The 22,671-nt window shown below is 44.7% G+C and overlaps 1 protein-coding gene across 1 annotated transcript in view; it reads left to right on the top strand.

Annotated features, from left to right (window-relative positions):
- The window catches only part of dlc (deltaC), a 111,059-nt gene that overhangs the window by 8,321 nt on the left and 80,067 nt on the right, over positions 1–22,671 (top strand). Inside the window, exons 5-7 of the mRNA XM_080460064.1 lie at positions 1,018–1,209; positions 7,746–7,915; positions 7,997–8,213. Of these exons, the coding sequence (XP_080316190.1) occupies positions 1,018–1,209; positions 7,746–7,915; positions 7,997–8,213 (579 nt within the window). The remainder of the gene's footprint in view (positions 1–1,017; positions 1,210–7,745; positions 7,916–7,996; positions 8,214–22,671) is intronic.

Below are 22,671 nucleotides of genomic sequence, written 5' to 3'. Positions count from 1 at the left end.
GTTACCTGATGTTAAAGGAAGTTAAATGATGTTATAGGAATTTCCATGATGTGACAGGAAGTTACATGATGTTACAGGAAGTTGCATGAGCTGTTACAGGAAGTGACAGGGTGGTGGAATGTAGCATGTGTGTTGTGTTTTGTTCACTGTGTTGTTCTGTGGTGATTGTTGGTAGAAACTGTTCCTCAATCTAGTCCTTGTTTACAGGGAGTGACGAGAAGTCCAGGGTGGTGGAAGCTGAAACAGGAAGTGACAGGGTGGTGGAAGCTGAAACAGGAAGTGACAGGGTGGTGGAAGCTGAAACAGGAAGTGACAGGATTATATAGGATTTTACAGAGCGACAGGATGTTACAGGAAGTTCCAGCAAGTGAGATGTTGTGCAAACTGCTGTGAGCTCTAAGTACATTTTGAAAGAAAAATTACATCTGAAATTTTTACTGAAACAAAAACGTAAGTTTCAGACAAACCAAGGATTTGGTGGATTTCTGGAGAAATCAAACTTTAAAACCATAAAACTCTCATCTCATCATGTTTCTGTATGAACTTTCACCTCTGCTTTGCCTCTGCCTCCACTTCTGTCCCAACGTCTCCTCCTCCTTCTCCTCTTCCTACTTATTATGCAAAATAATAAAAGATCTTCAAGCTTTTGTCATTTCCAGTGTGTGAGTGTGTGTGAGTGTGTGAGTGAGAGAGACCCCTTTGTTTTGAGCCTAACAATGCCCCCCCCCCCCCCCCCCCCCCCGCTGCAGCTTAATGAGCGCCACCGTGCGTGAAAGGAGACGGCATGTGTTGCTTTTGTTGTGCAGCCAGCTGCTTCACAAGAGTGTGTGTGTGTGTGTGTGTGTGTGTGTGTGTGTGTGTGTGTGTGTGTGGGGGGGGGGGGCTTTAGAGGGGAGTTGTGTTGTTTCTGACGATGAACCTGAGAATGACGGTGATCTTCTCTCCTCCTCCTCCTCCTTCTCCTCCTCCTCCTCCTCCTCCTCCTCCTCCTCCTCCTTCTTCTCCTCCTCCCATCAGCCATCTGTGCGGCGGGCTGCAGTGACGAGCACGGGTTCTGCCGGTCCCCGGGGGAGTGTGTGTGCCAGCAGGGCTGGCAGGGCAAGCGCTGTGACGAGTGTGCCCGACACCCGGGCTGCCTTCATGGGACCTGCCAGCAGCCGTGGCAGTGCAACTGTCAGGAGGGCTGGGGAGGCCTGTACTGCGACCAAGGTGGGTCCCAACCTCCAGGGACCGGGTCTGACCGGGTCTAACTGAGTCTGACCGGGTCTGACCGGGTCTGACTGGGTCTGACTAGGTCTGACCGGGTCTAACCGGGTCTTACTGGGTCTGACCGGGTCTGACTGGGTCTAACCGGGTCTGACCGGGTCTAACTGGGTCTTACCGGGTCTGACTGGGTCTAACCGGGTCTGCCCGGGTCTAACCGGGCCTAACCGGGTCTGACCTGGTCTAACCGATTCTGACTGGGTCTAGCTGTGTCTCACTGGGTCTATACATATGTACACCATCATTTCCGGACTATTGAGTGCACCACCCACCAAATTTAAAAAGAAGCAAAAGAAATAAGGTCAAAGTTAAGTGATACTCCTGAATGCGTCACCCTGAGATATGAAGCTCCTTAACACATTAAAATTCCTAAATTAGTCGCGTCATTGTTTTTAGCTGCAGGGTTTAGAGAACACACATTCTGAAAACCATGTAGTTTCCATGTTGTCCACTAGTTGGTGCTGTTGTTAGTTTTAGAACTGCACGCACGCACGCACGCACGCACGCACGCACGCACGCACGCACGCACGCACGCACGCACGCACGCACGCATATGCAGCAGAGAAGAATGAGGTCTAAACATTAACACTGGGAGAACATAGTGTATTACAGTGACTGTCAAAATAAAACTACAGAGTTGGATTGTTATTACGGTGACTGTCAAACTAAAAGTACCAAGTCCAGGAGAATATGGACTGGGAGTTATGACGCCACAGAGGAAACTTTGTTACTAAGACCGTGATGACCAGGACCAGCATTTGACCATCCACACGTTCCCACGTTTAGTTCACTGGTGTTTATGAATTGTGACGACACGTTAGAGGCGCTAACGGCACGATATGTAGAACTACTCTGAACTCACATGACCAATAATGTTAGTGTCTTATTGTCTTAATTCACCTTTCGATAACTAATTTGACAATAATCAATAAAATCAGCAGAGTTATGAACTGTCATTTGAACATGGAATGTAAAAGTAGAAAAGGAGGAAATACTTCTAATTAGTTACTAATGACTTCCTGGTTGACCCCAGCTGAGCAGGCTTTCACCACGATTCTCCTTGGTTATTTTTAACCAAACTTTTTCCAGGGTTTTCTGGTAAAGTGTCGCCTTTAGCTTTTCTCTAACTTTCTTCAACGTCAGACTCGGCTGGAGTTTGACGGAACTGAAGACGGAACGTTGAACTTCTTATTAAAAACATGTCGATAACTGAATTCAGTGGGAGGAGTCAGTCCAACGTACAGCGGCGTTTCCTCTGCATATCGACCAATCACAACGGAGCATGAAACACAGAGGGAGAAAAACAGCTCCAGACGCAAAGGATGAAAGTGATGATGATGATGAGGAAGATGATGAAGAAGATGACGAAGACCGTGATTATGATGATGATGGCCGAGATGAGGAAGATGGTGATGATGACGATGATGAGGAAGATGGCCGAGATGAGGAAGATGTTGATGATGACGATGATGACCGAAATGAGGAAGATTGTGGTGATGGTGGCAGAGATGAGGAAGATGGTGATGATGACCATCATGACAATGATGAGGAAGATGGTCATGACGATGATGATGATGAGGAAGATGACGGACAATGATGAAGAGGAAGAAGATGACGATGACAACGATGATGATGACGGTGATGAGGAAGATGGTTGTGATGACAATGATGACCGTGTTGAGGAAGATGGTGAGGAAGATGATGATGTTAATATTACAGCGTTACTATTGTAACGTTACTATTTAGCGTTACTATTGTAGCGTTACTATTGTAGTGTTACTATTGTAGCATTAAGATTACAGCATTACAATTGTAGTGCTATTATTGTAGCATTTCTATTGTAGCGTTAATATTACAGCGTTACTACTGTAGCGTTACTATTGTAGAGTTACTATTGTAGCATTACTATTTTAGCCTTACTATTGTAGCGTTAATATTGTAGCATTACTATCGTAGCGTTACTATCATAGCGTTACTATCGCAGCGTTACTATTGCGGCGTTACTATTGTGGCATTACTATTGTGGCGTTACTATTGTAGCATTACTATTGTAGCGTTACTATTGCAGCGTTACTATTGTGGCGTTAAATTGCGGCGTTACTATTGCAGTGTCACTATTATAGCGTTACTATTGCGGTGTTACTATTGTAGAGTTACTATTGCAGAGTTAATATTACAGCGTTACTATTGTAGAGTTACTATTGTAGCATTACTATGGTAGCGTTACTATTTTAGCCTTACTATTGTAGCGTTACTGTTGTAGTGTTAATATTGTAGCATTACTATTGTCGCGTTATTATTGTAGCGTTACTATCGTAGCGTTACTATCGTAGCGTTACTATTGCGGCGTTACTATTGTAGTGTTACTATCGTGGTGTTACGATCGTGGTGTTACTATTGTAGCAGTACTATTGTAGCATTACTATTGTAGCAGAACTATTGTAGCGTTACTGTTGCAGAGTTAATATTACAGCGTTACTATTGTAGCATTACTATTGTAGCGTTACTATTGTAGGGTTAATATTGTGGCGTTACTACTGTAGTGTTACTACTGTAGCGTTACTATTGCAGCGTTACTATTGCAGAGTTAATGTTACAGCGTTACTATTGTAGCGTTACTATTGTAGGGTTTATATTGTGGCGTTACTATTGTGGCGTTACTATTGTAGCGTGACTATTGTAGCGTTACTATTGTAGGGTTAATATTTATGCAGAAATATTGTAGTATTACTATTGTAGCGTTACTATTTTAGCAGAGCTATTTTAGCAGAACTATTGTAGCGCTACTATTGTAGGGTTACTATTGTAGCGTTACTATTGTAGTATTACTATTGTCGCAGAACTATTGTAGTATTACTATCGTAGCGTTACTATTGTGGCGTTACTATTGTGGCGTTACTATTGTGGCGTTACTATTGCAGAGTTAACATTACAGTGTTACTATTGTAGAGTTACTATTTTAGCAGAACTATTTTAGAAGAACTATTGCGGCGTTACTATTGCAGAGTTAACATTACAGTGTTACTATTGTAGAGTTACTATTGTGGCATTACTATTGTAGTGTTACTATTGCAGCATTACTATTGTAGCATTACTATTGTAGCGTTACTATTGTAGGGTTAATATTGTGGCGTTACTATTGTAGCGTTACTACTGTAGGGTTAATATTGTGGCGTTACTATTGTAGCGTTACTATCGCGGCGTTACTATCGTGGCGTTACTATCGTGGCGTTACTATCGTGGTGTTACTATTGTAGCATTACTATTGTAGCGTTACTATTGTAGGGTTAATATTGTTTCGTTACTATTGTAGCGTTACTATTGTAGGGTTAATATTGTTTCATTACTATTGTAGCGTTACTATTGCGGCGTTACTATCGTGGCATTACTATCGTGGCGTTACTATTGTATCAGAACTATTGTAGCGTTACTATTTCAGCATCACTATTGTGTTACTACTGTAGCGTTACTATTGTAGCGTTACTACTGCAGCATTACTATTGTAGTGTTACTATTGCAGCGTTACTATTGTAGCATTACTATTTTAGCGTTACTACTGTAGCGTTACTATTGTAGCGTTACTATTGCAGCGTTACTACTGTAGCGTTACTATTGTAGCGTTACTACTGTAGCGTTACTATTGTAGCGTTACTACTGTAGCGTTACTACTGTAGCATTACTACTATAGCGTTACTACTGTAGCGTTACTATTGTAGCGTTACTATTTTAGCTTTACTATTGTATCAGAACTATTGTAGCGTTACTATTTCAGCATCACTATTGTAGTGTTACTATTGTAGCGTTACTACTGTAGCGTTACTACTGTAGCATTACTACTATAGCGTTACTACTGTGGCGTTACTATTTTAGCGTTACTACTGTAGTGTTACGATTGTAGTGTTACTACTGTGGCGTTACTACTGTAGCATTACTACTATAGCGTTACTACTGTAGCGTTGCTACTGTAGCGTTACTATTGTAGCGTTTCTACTGTAGCGTTACTACTTTAGCGTTACTACTGTAGCATTACTACTGTAGCGTTACTACTGTAGCGTTACTACTGTAGCGTTTCTACTGTAGCGTTTCTACCGTAGCGTTACTATTGTAGCGTTACTATTGTAGCGTTACTACTGTAGCGTTACTACTGTAGCGTTACTATTGTAGCGTTACTACTGTAGCATTACTACTGTAGCGTTACTATTGTAGCGTTTCTACTGTAGCGTTACTACTGTAGCGTTACTATTGCAGCGTTACTACTGTAGCGTTACTATTGTAGCGTTACTACTGTAGCATTACTACTGTAGCGTTACTATTGTAGCGTTTCTACTGTAGCGTTACTACTGTAGCATTACTATTGTAGCGTTACTACTGTAGCGTTACTACTGTAGCATTACTATTGTAGCGTTACTACTGTAGCGTTACTACTGTAGCATTACTACTGTAGCGTTACTACTGTAGCGTTTCTACTGTAGCGTTACTACTGTAGCATTACTATTGTAGCGTTACTACTGTAGCGTTACTACTGTAGCATTACTATTGTAGCGTTACTACTGTAGCATTACTACTGTAGCATTACTATTGTAGCATTACTACTGTAGCGTCCAGCAGGACGACTTTATTATTAAACAGAACCTGCTGCTCCTCCATTCTCCTTTAAACTGACACAGACACACATCGCATGCAGCCTGCACCCTCACCTGACCCGCCCCCTTCTCCAATCTCAGCCAATCACAGGCCAGCTCGCTCTAACGATGTGTTCAGGTGACACAAAAGAATGGGAACAGACTAACATCACTAAACTACATCATTGCACCAAGAACACAACAGCAGAAATGTTAAACCACGTTTTGTGATTTTCCTCAGTAAAAAGATATATTGGCAGGAAGCCCCGCCCCTTTTTTCAATCAGTCAATTAATGAAAGAATTTATGTATCCCAGGGGGGCAATTAAAAGGTTGCATAGAGCAGGCAGTGCAAATAAATTAATAGATAAATAGATAAACAGTACAAAAACAGACTACATCTACGTACTAATAAATACCAGTAATAGTAAAAATCTGATTATAAAACCATGAGTCAGATATAAATACAACAAAGAATGAAGGTCAAAGGTTAAACATGTACCAGCAGGAGGTCAAAGGTTAAACATGTACCAGCAGGAGGTCAGAGGTTAAACATGTACCAGCAGGAGGTCAAAGGTTAAACATGTACCAGCAGGAGGTCAGAGGTTAAACTTGTACCAGCAGGAGGTCAAAGGTTAAACGTGTACCAGCAGGAGGTCAGAGGTTAAACTTGTACCAGCAGGAGGTCAAAGGTTAAACTTGTACCAGCAGGAGGTCAAAGGTTAAACTTGTACCAGCAGGAGGTCAGAGGTTAAACGTGTACCAGCAGGAGGTCAGAGGTTAAACGTGTACCAGCAGGAGGTCAGAATTTAAACTTGTACCAGCAGGAGGTCAGAGGTTAAACTTGTACCAGCAGTGAGTTTTTGGTAAAACCAGTTGTAATGTTCATGTAGAGATCAGAGGGGGTGTTGTCGGCAGCTGCTGAAAGTAACTAAAACATTACTTGTAATCTAACTTAGTTACTTTTAAATACAAGTAATCAGTAAAGTATCTAAGTTACTTTTGAAGGAGTAACTAGTAATCAGTTATCAGATTACTTTTTTCAAGGTAACTGTGGCAACACTGATCATGTGCAGTCAAATGTTGTACGTTCCGCACCGAAACAAGAGTTTTTATGGGCTGGAAGAATCTAGAAAACAAAATCATGACCTAAAGATCATGAAATGAAAAGTGAGAAAACAATAAAAGAGTTGAAAAGGTTCTGGAGCTACGACAGAGTACAGAGTACAGAGTACAGAGTACCAACGCCCTGTGGGACGCCGCTGTTCATCCGTACATAGAAACTCGAATTTTACTTCCATCAAATGAGACATGAGATAAAAAGTGTCGTGTTGCGACTGGTGGTTGGTACTCTAACGATGAATGAGATTCAACATGATTTAACAGTTCAGATCAACAAACCTTCAGATTCTTGTGTCGTCTGAGAAAAAACGTTTGTAGTTTCTTGAAGTTTTTACAGAAGTAGGTTTGATATTCGATTTGATGTCATTCCTCCAAATACACATTTTCTCGGTAAAAGACGTAATGACTCTTTGTTTGAGGTTTCAGGGAAACTTCTTCTTTAGTGCCCAACTTTTCTTTTGTTGTTCGTTTTATGAGGATCAGAAGTTCAACACTTCACGTTCATCCTCATTTAAAGAAATCTGATCACGTTCATCCTCATTTAAAGAAATCTGATCACGTTCATCCTCATTTAAAGAAATCTGATCACGTTCATCCTCATTTAAAGAAATCTGATACTTTAATGTTTTGACTGTGACTCTGGAAGAAGTCATCACCATTTGTTTACCACAGGATTCTGCTGCAATGTGACATGACGCTGGTCCAGCAGTTTGCTTGACCTCTCCTGACCTCCCTGCAGATCTGAACTACTGTACCAACCACCGGCCGTGCCAGAACCAGGCGTCGTGCACCAACACGGGCCAGGGCAGCTACACCTGCGCCTGCCGGCCCGGCTTCTCCGGGAAGAACTGCCAGATCGAGACCAACGAGTGCGACAGCAACCCCTGCAAGAACGGCGGCGGCTGCAAGGTGCCGATGCCCGAAGGAGTCCCAGTCGCCGTCCCAGTTCATTCCCGCCGCGACCTCTGACCTCTCCCGTCTCTGCCGCAGGACCTGGTGGACGACTACTGGTGTGAGTGTCCGAAGGGCTTCTACGGCAAGAACTGCGAGACCAGCGGCATCAGGTGTGCCGATGAGCCGTGCTTCAACCGCGGCACCTGTGTGGAAGAACCCGCCGGCGGCTACAGCTGCCACTGCCCCCCCTCCTTCACCGGATCCAACTGCGAGAAGAGGGCCGACAGATGCAGCAGCAACCCCTGCGCTAACGGTACCGTACCCCGAACCCCAAAACCTGAACCACGAACCCCGTACTCTGAACCCCGAACCCCATACCGTGAACCCCGTACCCTGAACTCCAATCCCTGAACCCTGTGCTGTGAACCCCGTACCCTAACCTCTGAACCCCGAACTCCAAATCCTGAACCCCGAATCCTACCCTGAACCCCAAACCCTGAACCCCGAATCCTACCCTGAACCCCAAACCCTGAACCGTGAACCCCACACCACAGCTTCATCATGCTGGAAACACGTTGAGTCACATGTTGGTCCGACGCTATATGGTGGTGACTGGTTGAAGTGAAACTGCATTGTTTGTGTGTGTGTGTGTGTGTGCGCGTGTGTGTGTGTGTGTGTGTGCGTGTGCGTGTGTGTGTGCGTGCGTGTGCGTGTGCGTGCGTGCGTGCGTGCGTGAACTATTTACAATCAGTGAGCATAAACACGGTGAGCAGCTGCTGAAAATCTGACGATGTCCAACAGATTAGGAGTGCGGCTTCAGGTCTAGGTTCAGGTCCAGGTCCAGGTTCAGGTCCAGGGTTTGTCCTCCAGTGAGCTGGAGCCTCCTACAGAACCACTTCAGACCAGCGTGAGGGTGGTCCTTGTTCCCGGGCTGTGAGGATCAGGCTGCCAGGCGGGAGACGTTTGTGTTACAAATACATGAAAATGTCCATTGGCCACAGCGTTCTGGTCCTGGAACTCGTCAGGGGGTTCGAGGTGTTTACCTGCCTGAAGCTCACCTGAACCACTAGTCCATCCATCCATCCATCCATTTTCTTCCGCTTATCCGTTTCCGGGTCGCGGGGGTGACAGTCTGAGCACTGACACCCAGATCACATCGCACCTGATTAAGAACCTTCCTGCAGGTGGAGAGCCCACAGGAAGGTGGCGCCTGGCATGGGACACGAACCCTCTACCCTGAGATTGTGAGTCTCATGCTCTACCAACTGAGCTAGACGGGGGTGTCACCTGAACCACGTGATCATCAAATAGAGCAGTACAGTGCAGGACAGTCAATAATCTGCACACTGGCGGATTCGCTTGTCGTCACTTCTGTCGTCCATCGCAGGCTTTTCTTCCCCAGGTCAGGATGGTATCGGCTAACGTTAACCTGCAGAAATACAACCAGAACAAATCGTAAAGTCGCTGCGACGATCTGACAGGAAGTGATGCGTTCAGGGCCTGTGGGTGAGTCTGACGTGGACAACGACTAGTTCTGCTCTGCGGCTGAATTTGACTTTGCAGCGCCATTTCATGTCCTACTTGTCGGCAGTTTGTTTTTCAGCAGCACAGTGACGAGGGTTCGTTTGGTTCGACAACCTCAGAGTGCAGGAGCGGGTGGAGCTTAGCTGGTCACGTAGTTTAAATAGTAAATATAGCAAACTCTCTGGTCACGGACTAATTGAATGTCAGGAGGGGGGGGGGGGGGGGGGGGCTTTGTGGAGTGGGCGGGAACTCACAGGATGGGTGAAACTTGGGGTTTTGTTTGGGGAGGGTGGTTTCTCCGCCCTCCTTAGCTCTGTCCAATTATCATCAAGACGTACGAGCCAATCAGAGACTCTGTGAAACACATCGAGTTTGACAGAGATCAGATTTTTAAGGTCCATTTAAAAAAGAAAACTGGATTCTGCGAACCTCCTGGTCAAATACCTCATGCTAGGCTAGCAGCTAGCTACAACGCAGTCACATGACTTCACCATCAACACCAATCAGATTCCAGCTTCACCGACTTCTACCAGTCTGGAACCAGTTCTAAACCAATCTGGAACTAGCCCTAAACCACCCCTAAATCAGTCCTAAACCAGTCTGGAACCAGTCCTAAACCTGGCTGGAACCAGCCCTAAACCAGTCTGGAACCAGTCCAAACCAGTCCTAAACCAGTCAGGAACTCCTCCTAAACCAGTCCTAAACCAATCTGAAACCATTCTGGAACTAGTCCTAAAGCAATCTGGAACCAGTCCTAAACCAGTCCTGAACCAGTCTGGAACCAGTCCTAAATCAATCTGAAACCAGTCTGGAACTAGTCCTAAACCAGTCTGGAACCATCCCTAAACCAGTCCTATACCAGTCCGGAACCAGTCCTTAACCAGTCTTAAACCAATCTGAAACCAGCCTGGAACTAGTCCTAAACCAGTCTGGAACCATCACTAAACCGTCTGGAACCAGCCTTAACCAGTCCAGAACCAATCCAGAACCAGTCTGGAACCAGTCCTAAACCAGACTGGCACCAGCCCTAAACCAGTCTGGAAACAGCCCTAAACCAGTCTGGAACCAGTCTGGAACCAGTCCTAAACCGGTCCAGAACCAGTCCTAAACCATTCTGGAACCATCCCTAAACCAGTCCGGAACCAGTCGGGAACCAGTCCTAAACCAGACTGGAACCAGCCCTAAACCAGTCTGGAACCATCCCTAAACCAGTCTGGAACCAGTCTTATACCAGTTAAACCAATCTGAAACCAGCCTGGAACTAGTCCTAAACCAGTCTGGAACCATCACTAAACCGTCTGGAACCAGCCTTAACCAGTCCAGAACCAATCCAGAACCAGTCTGGAACCAGTCCTAAACCAGACTGGCACCAGCCCTAAACCAGTCTGGAAACAGCCCTAAACCAGTCTGGAACCAGTCTGGAACCAGTCCTAAACCGGTCCAGAACCAGTCCTAAACCATTCTGGAACCATCCCTAAACCAGTCCGGAACCAGTCGGGAACCAGTCCTAAACCAGACTGGAACCAGCCCTAAACCAGTCTGGAAACAGCCCTAAACCAGTCTGGAACCAGTCTGGAACCAGTCCTAAACCGGTCCAGAACCAGTCCTAAACCATTCTGGAACCATCCCTAAACCAGTCCGGAACCAGTCGGGAACCAGTCCTAAACCAGACTGGAACCAGCCCTAAACCAGTCTGGAACCATCCCTAAACCAGTCTGGAACCAGTCTGAAATAAATCTGAAACCAGTTTGGAACCAGTCCTAAGCAAGTCTGGAACCATTCCTAAACCAGTCCTAAGCCAGTTCTAAACCAGTCTGGAACCAGTCCTAAGCCAGTTTAAAACCACCTTGGAACCAGTGTAAATGAATCTTAGAGCTAACTAACAAGTAGGACGTCACTTGCTAGGGCGTAGACCTTCGCCAACACCATGTGTCACCATGGAAACCAGTGGATTATAAGGTTATTGATCCACCTTCCGTCATGTGTCCTGGTCGTTTGAGTTGCTTCATGTTGTTGCAGTGTTAAATGATGTTCTGTTGGTTCCTATTCTTTTGTGTTACTTGAACCTAATGTCAGTGAGCTGGCCTGTGATTGGCTGGGAGAGGAGAAGGGGAGCGGAGTTAGCATTGTGCGAGCAGGTGGCTAACGGCAGCGGCAGCCCTGACTGACGGCTCATAGTGGAGCTCCAGAGTGTGGACAATGGAGGAAAGAAAGCCGCGGTCCCACCGCAGACGGTACGGTTAACATGTAGGCGGGTTGTGAATGGCGTGGGTATGGGTCGGGCGAACAACGTGGAATCAGCCAGCGGTAGCCGGCTGCAGCTCCGCGGCTAGTAAAAGCTTTGTTCTCTGACGCAGTGAAAATGTTCTCCTTGTGAACAGCAGCGTCCAGCTCCTGCTGAAGCCAGCTGCCTGGCTGGTTTCAGGTTTTAAAAAGTGTGTTGCTCCAACCAGCCAATCAGGAATCAAACCCTATATAGTGTCATCGGGGGTTTAGCCAATCCCAATCAAGGTAGGCCCTCCCTTTGACTCCTCCCACAATTAGGCAGCTCTGCTCTGGCACATGGCACCAGGAGAGGAAGTACTTCCTCCTCTTCCCAAGATGGGCATGTGTGGGCGGAGCCAGACCAGCTCACACAGACACAGCAGATTCTGAATGCAGCTCCTATGATCCAAGGAGGAGCTAGAAACTTAGAATACTGAAGGTTTCTGGACCGTGTGGAATCGTTTTATTGAAGATTATCAATAGAAACTGAAGCTGATACAGTTCAGGGCTCATTGTTAAGTTTGTTGGTAGAAACATATTTTGACATTATTACAGTTTATGAATATATTTTAGAATTAGTTTTTCTGCTTCTGGGTCTAACCAGAAAAAAACAACCTTTTGTGAAACACGCAGTAATCTCCATGCACTGATTTCTGAATGTTTGAGTAGATGGATGATAAAAATGGAGGACTATTGACAGCATAACAGCTGTTCTCCAGCAAAGCCAACATCTACCACACCGTCATCTGCATACGTGGACAACATGTGTGACTGACAGAGTTACTGAGCAGCTCTGCACCAGCTCCTCACTCAGCTGGAAAGACTCACCGATCGGATTGTTCACTGCTTTACGAACTAGTGGCCAAACAACAGCCTCAGTGTTTCTCCACTTCCTGTACGTAAAGTTTAGGGTTTTATTTAAAAATCTGAGCTGAAGAGTCTTTAACATGAAGGAAGTGGAACCTGTCTGATCAATGTGATTGATCAGGAGGTAGAACCTGTCTGATCAACGTGATTGATCAGGAGGTAGAACCTGTCTGATCAATGTGATTGATCAGGAGGTAGAACCTGTCTGATCAATGTGATTGAAACCAGTTTAGTGCTGAACCTTTAATCCTGATGACATGTTCCAGTATCTGTAGTAGGATGTTCTGATCAATAGTATCAATGCAGCACTAACAGGACCAGGACAGGACCAGGACAGGACCAGGACAGGACCAGGACAGGACCAGGACAGGACCAGGACAGGACCAGGACAGGGCTAGAACAGGACCAGAACAGAGACCAGAACAGGACCAGGACATGATCAGAACAGGACTAGAACAGAGACCAGAACAGGACCAGGACAGGACCAGGACCAGAAGAGAGAGCAGAACAGGACCAGGACCAGAACAGAGAGCAGAACAGGACCAGGACCAGAACAAATAGCAGAACAGGGCTAGAAAAGGACCAGGAAAGAGACCAGAACAGGGCTAGAACAGGACCAGAACAGAGACCAGAACAGGACCAGGACCAGAAGAGAGAGCAGAACAGGACCAGGACCAGAACAGAGAGCAGAACAGGACCAGGACCAGAACAGAGACCAGAACAGCAATAGAACAGGACCAGAGCAGGACTAGAACAGGACCAGGACAGAGACCAGAACAGCAATAGAACAGGACCAGAGCAGGACCAGAACAGAGACCGGGACAGGACCAGAACCGGACCAGGACAGGACCAGGACAGAGACCAGAACAGGACTAGAACAGGACAAGAGCAGGACCAGGACAGAACCAGAACAGAGACCAGAACAGGACTAGAACAGGACCAGGACAGGACCAGAACATGACTAGAACATGACTAGAACAGAGACCAGAACAGGACTAGAGCAGGACCAGGACAGAACCAGAACAGAGACCAGAACAGGACTAGAACAGGACTAGAACAGGACCAGGACAGGACCAGAACAGAGACCAGAACAGGACTAGAACAGAGACCAGTCCTTGGTCTGAGGCCATGAGATGATGATCAATAACTTTGATCAGAGAGTCTCTGTGCTATGATGAATTAAAACCACTGAAAAGACTCTGATACAGTGTTAGTCCAGAAACAGTGCAGCGCTGGTTGCCATGGTTACACACTTCACTTCCTGCCCGTTTAGCGAAGCTTTAAAGGGAGCCAATCCGGGTTGAAGGACCCAGGTGAGGAATGACTGTAGAATGAATGGATCACATGACTGGACCACATGATTGGATCACATGACTGGAGAATGATTGGATCACATGACTGGAGAATGATTGGATCACATGACTGGAGAATGAATGGATCACATGACTGGATCACATGATTGGATCACATGACTGGAGAATGATTGGATCACATGACTGGAGAATGAATGGATCACATGACTGGATCACATGAATGGATCACATGATTGGATCACATGACTGGATCACATGACTCAACGGTCAGAGATGAATCACTTTATTTGGTCACTCTCCTTTAGGTCACTTTATTTGTACCATTCAGCGACTGTTTGAGTCAAACGACGATCCAGAAGATTAAAATAAACCCCAGAGAGAAACTGATGGTTCCTGTTCTCCTTCAAAACCTTCTGGAAACACTGGAGATGTTTCCAGAAGCCAGTCGGTGGCTGAAGGTTCTCAGGGTTGTTATGCTGTGGTGAATGAACACCGGTGTTATGAACGAATGAGCTGCTGCCTGAGGGAAGAGTTTTGTCCTTTATTGTGACTTCCTCCTTGTAGTTTTACTGTGAAAGTCAATTGTATTTTTATTGAAAACTGTGCTGATGAACTGGTGGAATGTCAGATTAAAATATTTTCATCCCGTTTTCACTCCCAGTCCATATTCTCCTATCCTTAGAGCTTTTATTTTGACAGACTCCATAATAACAATCCAACTTGGTCGTTTTATTTTGACAGTCATCGTAATAACAAGCCAACTGGGCAGTTTGATTTTGACAGTCACTGTAATAACAATCCAACTTGGTGGTCTGTCCACTGCAATGTCTGTGTTCTGTTGTTCATGTTTAGAGCTCATTGTTCTCTGCTGTGTGTGTGTGTGTGTGTGTGTGTGTGTGTGTGTGTGTGTGTGTGTGTGCGTGCGTGCGTGCGTGCGTGCGTGCGTGCGTGCGTGCGTGCGTGCGTGCGTGCGTGCGTACTAAAACTAACAACAGCACCAACTAGTGGCCCAACATTGAAACTACATGGTTTTCAGTGTTTCTGCCTGCCGTGTAGATGGACGTCGTTTTCAGAACGTTGCTGATTAAATGCGAAAGTTGTCTGAAACGAAAAAACAAAATCTTTGAGTTTTAACTTGAAACGTGTAAACGGGGCCTGAATTAGTTTGCAGAATGGCTTCCTGCAGCGGGACTTCCTGTGGCTTCACCTGTGGTGAGAAGAGCTGTGGAGAGGACGGGTGGAGACGAACTGGAGGAGTGTCAGAACAAGATAAAGACTGTGGGTGACATCGATGAGTGGACTTTATTTTCATCATAGTGAATCATCAGGGGCCTCATTTATAAAAGCTTGCATAGGATTCCTACAAAAAATGTTCATAACACCCAAAGCTGAAAATGCCGTTGCCAAAAAAAACACTGGATCTATAAAACGGTGCGTACGCACATCTGCATTCACTTTCCTTTTCTAGATCCAGTCCACCTGGAAGGTGACCGTTCAGGCTCCGCCCCCAACACGCCCACTTTCTACCATTAATGCTCAATGCAAAGGGCCGCGTCAGTATTTTTACATCTCAATCAGCCTGTTGATCGGCGGCATTTGACGCTAAATCCTGGAAGAAAAGACGAAGAATAATAATTTTATGGAGAGAGAAATAGTGATGGAGGAGGTGGAGGTCAGGAGGTGATCTTATCTGGTGTCACAGTAGTGGAATCACTAATAAAGGGAAAAAAAGTGATCAGCAGCTCGTCATCACTGATGGAAATAGTGTGAGAGTCTGAGAGAGATCAGTGACTGTAGAGGTGGAGGAGAGTCTGATCTGAAGGTGGAGGACAGAGGAGAGTGACATCATGGAGGAGAGCAACCTCATGGAGGAGAGTGACCTCATAGAGGAGAGTGGCATCATAGAGGAGAGTGACATCATGAAGGCCAGAGGAGAGTGACCTCATAGAGGAGAGTGGCATCATGGAGGTCAGAGGAGAGTGACTTCATAGAGGAGAGTGGCATCATGGAGGTCAGAGGAGAGTGACATCATAGAGGAGAGTGACATCATGGAGGCCAGAGGAGAGTGACATTATAGAGGAGAGTGACATTATAGAGGAGAGTGACATCATGGAGCAGAGTGACATCATGGAGGAGAGTGACAGCATGGAGGAGAGTGACATCATGGAGCAGAGTGACATCATGGAGGAGAGTGACATCATAAAGGAGAGTGACATCATGGAGGCCAGAGGAGAGTGACATCATGGAGGAGAATGACATCATGGAGGAGAGTGACATCATGGAGGCCAGAGGAGAGTGACCTCATAGAGGAGAGTGACCTCATGGAGGAGAGTGACCTCATGGAGGAGAGTGACCTCATGGAGCAGAGTGACATCATAGAGGAGAGTGACATCATAGAGGAGAGTGACATCATGGAGGAGAGTGACATCATAGAGCAGAGTGACATCATGGTAGTGACTCCACCATGTGTCAGAGTGTCGTAGAGGAAGGAGACATAGAGGTGGAGACACAGCAGAACGATAAAGTTCAGTTTTATCTGGTTATTAAATGTATAAATTAAATATTTGAAGAGGGACGGTGAAAAGACTGAGTGGACTTTGTGTTTAATCCTCAGTCACCAGAGGTGGAGGAGGTGGAGGAGGAGGTGGAGGAGGAAGTGGAGGGTGGAGAAGGAGGCAGAGGTGAAGGGTGGAGGTGGAGGGTGGAGGAGAAGGTGGTGAGCGTCCAGCTCCAGAGCTTTCAGAGCTCATGGTGGTGCTAGAGCGTCCACACTGCAGCTCTACACACGACTCTCACTATTTCTATACTGACTCTGACACACTGATGAAGGTCTGACATGTGAACATGGTTCTGCTGATTCAGCAGCAACGTTCCACTAAAGAAACATCTAGAACTCTGCAGGTTGACTGTTTATGATCACGTGGATCAATAAGTTGATATTTGAAGATATCAAATGTATGATATCATTCTGGTTCAATTGTCCACTTCACCATCAGCACCAGGTTCCTCGTCTCCAAAATGTACTGCTCAAGGTTCTAAGTTGTCGTACCGGTACCAACATTGCCCCGCAACTTTTATTTGTTTATATCATAAACTTTGCCTGGGACGTGGCGTAGGCATCTTTCAGGACCTTTAGTGCTTCAGCAGCTTTTAGAAATGAGGCTCCTGGACTTTAAACTGAAAGATTCTGAGAAATGGAAGAAAGAAAAAACCCATCCAACGAGAGAAAGAAGCTTTCACTTCATTTCTGAGGCTCTATTGGAGTTATGGATGGATGGATGGATGGATGGATGGATGGATGGATGGATGGATGATGGATGGATGGATGGATGGATGGATGGATGGATAGATGGATGATGGATGGATGATGGATGCATGGATGATTGATGGATGAATGATGGATGGATGCACAGAGTATGATGGATGGATGGACAGATGAATGATGGATGGACAGATGGATGATGGATGGACAGATGGATGATGGATGGATGGACAGCTGGATGATTGATGGACAGATGGATGATGGATGGATGGACAGCTGGATGATTGATGGACAGATGGATGATGGATGGACAGATGGATGATTGATGGACAGATGGATGATGGATGGACAGATGGATGATGGATGGACAGCTGGATGATGGATGGACAGATGGATGATGGATGGATGGACAGCTGGATGATGGATGGATGGACAGCTGGATGATGGATGGACAGATGGATGATGGATGGACAGATGGATGATGGATGGATGGACAGCTGGATGATGGATGGACAGATGGATGATGGATGGATGGACAGCTGGATGATGGATGGACAGATGGATGATGGATGGATGGACAGCTGGATGATGGATGGACAGATGGATGATGGATGGATGGACAGCTGGATGATGGATGGACAGATGGATGATGGATGGACAGATGGATGATGGATGGATGGACAGCTGGATGATGGATGGACAGATGGATGATGGATGGACAGATGGATGATGGATGGATGGACAGCTGGATGATGGATGGACAGATGGATGATGGATGGATGGACAGCTGGATGATGGATGGACAGATGGATGATGGATGGACAGATGGATGATGGATGGACAGCTGGATGATGGATGGACAGATGGATGATGGATGGATGGACAGCTGGATGATGGATGGACAGCTGGATGATTGATGGACAGCTGGATGATTGATGGACAGCTGGATGATGGATGGATGGACAGCTGGATGATTGATGGACAGATGGATGATGGATGGATGGACAGCTGGATGATGGATGGACAGATGGATGAGTCTCCAGGATGAGTTCAGTGATACGAGGCGATGAAGGTATGAAGGCGAACATGAAGATGAAGAAGTTTCATTGCTGCTCAATCAGATGATTTGTGTTCCAGTCAGTGATTTACAGTCGAGTCAAGAGAAGAAAATACTTTCAGTCCTGCTGGTCGGGTTTTCTCATGAGATCAAAGAGCCGACCTGAAGCGGGACAGACGCGGATTATAATCTCAAAACTGTACACCTGGTTTTCAGTGGCTCACCACGGCGGCTAACGGCTAAACGACAGGCTAACTGCTAAACGAGAGAGACGGCTAACGGCTAAATGATGAAAAGCGGCTCATGGCTAAATGATGACAGGCGGCTAAAGGCTAAACGATGATAAGCGGCTAACGGCTAAACGATGACAGGCGGCTAACAGCTAAATGATGACAAGAGGCTAACAGCTAAACAAGATCGCTAACGGCTAAATGATGACAAGAGGCTAACAGCTAAATGATGACAAGAGGCTAACAGCTAAACAAGATCGCTAACGGCTAAATGATGACAGGCGGCTAACAGCTAAATGATGACAAGAGGCTAACAGCTAAACAAGATCGCTAACGGCTAAATGATGACAAGAGGCTAACAGCTAAATGATGACAAGAGGCTAACAGCTAAACAAGATCGCTTACGGCTAAATGATGACAAGAGGCTAATGTCTCTGAGATGTTTACTTTGTTTTAACATGTTTTCTTTGATTTGGTTCAATCAGGCATCATGGCTGTCAACATGAACTCTCTGGATTACTATCTGGATTACAATTGGATTACTAGCTAGATTACTATCGGATTACTGTGACAGTGGAAGTTTGGGAAATATCTTGTAACCTGATGTATTTACTTCTTGAGGAAAACTGTTCCAAAGGTGAACTAGTTGATGGAGGTTTGCTGAGGTGGCGAATTAAAATGCTAAAGCGAGAAGCTATTGCTAACAGCTAAGCTAGTAGATGAAAATCAGCAGATATTTTGACAAAATAGTTTTTGTTGCAGCTGGAAATCGTTAGTCTGATCACGTGTGAATTAATGAGAAACAAACTCGCGACAAAACTACACTGGTGGACAGAAAGTCATATAGCATGCTAACGGTAGTGGCTAACATTCAGTGCTTCTCTCAAAACACGTTTTGACTTTGTAACTTTAGGTTCATATCGATGCTTAATTTTGAAGGAACTTAAGATCATTGTTAATAACGAACTTTAACTTAACTTTAGGTTTATGTAAATATTAAACGTGAGGCCACGTGCTAATGTGAAGATTCAAGGTCAGGAACTTTAGGTTCATGCTAATGTTCAACTTTTACGTAACTTTGGGTTTATATTGATGCTTAATTTTGAAGGAACTTAAGATCAATGTTAATGATTAACTTTGAGGTAACTTTATGTTTATGTAAATATTTAAGGCGTGGACACTTGGTGTTATGTCAACTCATGGTAACTTTAGATCGAGTTCTATTTATTTGTTAAATGTCGAACTGAAGCAGCGGATAACAAATGCAAAAATATAAAAATAAATGAACTATTTTATGAGTATCAAAACAAGAGTACTATAGCAGATCATTATATAAGAATGAAAACAACATGAGAGGCATTTGGAATATATTAGATATCGTCATAAACTCAAAACCAATGATTTTACTGATGATACATGATACAAACATTGATAATGGTGTTGTGGTCAGGGTTGGGGAGTAACGGACTACATGTAACGGCGTTAGTAATTAGGATACAATAAATGTAGCTGTAATCCGTTACAATACATAAAACAATGTGTAATCTTGTTACAGGTATATTAGATACAAGCTGGGATTACTTAGCGGGATTACAATAGAAAATCAGATGGTATAAAGTAGAAATGCAGCTGACACATGTGCCGTCCACTGGCACCGCGACACGTCCCGACGCTTTCAGGCAGACTGCAGCAACAAGCCCACGCCTGAAACGAGGCGTTGCCATGGTTACTGCCTCAGCTGCTCTGGTCATGGCTGCATCATTTTATTTTGAAGGGAGAGAAGACTCTTCACCTCTCTGGACAGTGAGGATTATGTCTCCCAGCAAAGTGTGAAAGTGTGTCAACGTCTCACCTGAAGAAACATCAAGAGGAAGGAAACCACCTGCTCACCTTTACCGACACACACCTGCACTCGGTCAACTAGTCTGATTAGCTCACTAACCTGTCAGTAACCTGCCAGTACCATTACTAGTGTGGATGGTAGTCAGCCGTTCTCTGGACCTTTAGACGAGCTCATGTTTTAGGGATTAATTGGGGCGAAACGCACCAGAACTGTTTCTTTTAAGTCTCTTCAGTGACTCAGTCCAGCGGGTTGGTCACTTATTATCAATCAGTCATTTATGCTGCCAGATGCAGCGTCTCACACCTCTCACACCTCTCACACCTCTCACACATCTCACACCTCTCACACCTCACACCTCTCACACCTCACACCTCTCAAACCTCTCACACCTCTCACACATCTCTCACCTCTCAAACCTCTCACACCTCTCACACCTCACACCTCTCACACCTCTCACACCTCTCACACATCTCACACCTCTCAAACCTCTCACACATCTCACACCTCTCAAACCTCTCACACCTCTCACACCTCACACCTCTCACACCTCTCACACATCTCACACCTCTCAAACCTCTCACACCTCTCACACCTCACACCTCTCACACCTCTCAAACCTCTCACACATCTCACACCTCTCACACATCCCACACCTCTCACACCTCTCACACATCTCACACCTCACACACATCTCACACCTCTCACACATCTCACACCTCTCACACATCCCACACCTCTCACACCTCTCACACATCTCACACCTCACACACCTCTCACACCTCTCACACATCTCAAACAGAGAGAGACAGACCGACAGACAGACAGAGAGAGAGAGAGAGAGAGAGAGAGAGAGAGAGACAGAGACAGAGAGACAGAGACAGACAGACCGAGAGAGAGACAGACAGACAGAGAGAAAGAGAAAGAGAGAGAGAGAAAGAGAGAGACAGACAGACAGAGAGAGAGAGAGAGAGAGAGACAGACAGAGAGAGAGAGAAAGAGAGAGAGAGAAAGAGAGAGAGACAGACAGAGAGAGAGAGAGAAAGAGAGAGAGAGACAGAGAGAGAGAGAGAGAGAGAGAGAGAGAGACTATAATTATAGAGAGGACGGTTATAACTACCTTTTACTGCTAGAGAGGACGGTTATAGCTACTTTTTAATTATAGAGAGGAGGGTTATAACAATGTTTTAATTATAGAGAGGGGGGTTATAACTACTTTTTAATTATAGAGAGTAGTTATCACTACTTTTCAATTATAGAATGGGGTTATAACTACCTTTTACTGATAGAGAGGGGTCATTACTACTTTTTAATTATAGAGAGGAGTTATTACAACATTTTACTGATAGAGACGAGGATTAAAAATATTTTTTAATTACAGAGAGGAGTTATTACAACTTTTCAATTATAGAGAGGTGTTATACCTACTTTTTAATTGTAGAGAGGAGTTCTAACTATTTTTTAGATATAGAGAGGGGCTATAACTACTTTTTACTGATGGAGAGGGGGGGTTATAGCTACCTTTTAATTATAGAGAAGAGTTATTGCTACTTTTCAATTATAGAGGGGGGTTATAACTACTTTATAATTATAGAGAGGGGTTATAACTATTTTTACTGATAGAGAGGGATTATAACTATTTTTACTGATAGAGAGGGGTTATTACTACTTTTTAATGATAGAGAGGGGTTATAACTATTTTTACTGATAGAGAGGGATTATAACTATTTTTACTGATAGAGAGGGATTATAACTATTTTTACTGATAGAGAGGGGTTATTACTACTTTTTAATGATAGAGAGGGGTTATAACTATTTTTACTGATAGAGAGGGGTTATTACTACTTTTTAATGATAGAGAGGGGTTATAACTATTTTTACTGATAGAGAGGGATTATAACTATTTTTACTGATAGAGAGGGATTATAACTATTTTTACTGATAGAGAGGGGTTATTACTACTTTTTAATGATAGAGAGGGGTTATAACTATTTTTACTGATAGAGAGGGGTTATTACTACTTTTCAATTATAGAGAGGGGTTATAACTATTTTTACTGATAGAGAGGGGTTATAACTACGTTTTAATGATATAGAGGGGATTATAACTACTTTTTAATTATAGAGAGGGGTTATTACTACTTTTTTTTTACTAAGAGTTTTGTTTTCCAGCCGACTTCCACAAGTCAGAACAATCTATTTCTAACACAGAGAATCCAGCATCACTTTAGCTTCTGCGCCAAAGTGTGCGTACACCTGGCTCTTAAAGGGACGAGCAGCTGGCCCTCTGATTGGTTCGTTTCACGTTACCTGTGTTTATTTGTGTACGTGCATTCACTTCCAACCACCACTTTAACTGGTAGATATCCTGCTTTCAAACAGCAGCTTTGAATCTTTGATCATTGTTTGGAAAT

This window comes from Lipophrys pholis (genome assembly GCF_963383615.2).
Source record: "Lipophrys pholis genome assembly, chromosome: 3".
Taxonomy (NCBI): Eukaryota; Metazoa; Chordata; class Actinopteri; order Blenniiformes; family Blenniidae; genus Lipophrys; species Lipophrys pholis.
This window is presented reverse-complemented; position numbering and strand designations above follow the sequence as displayed.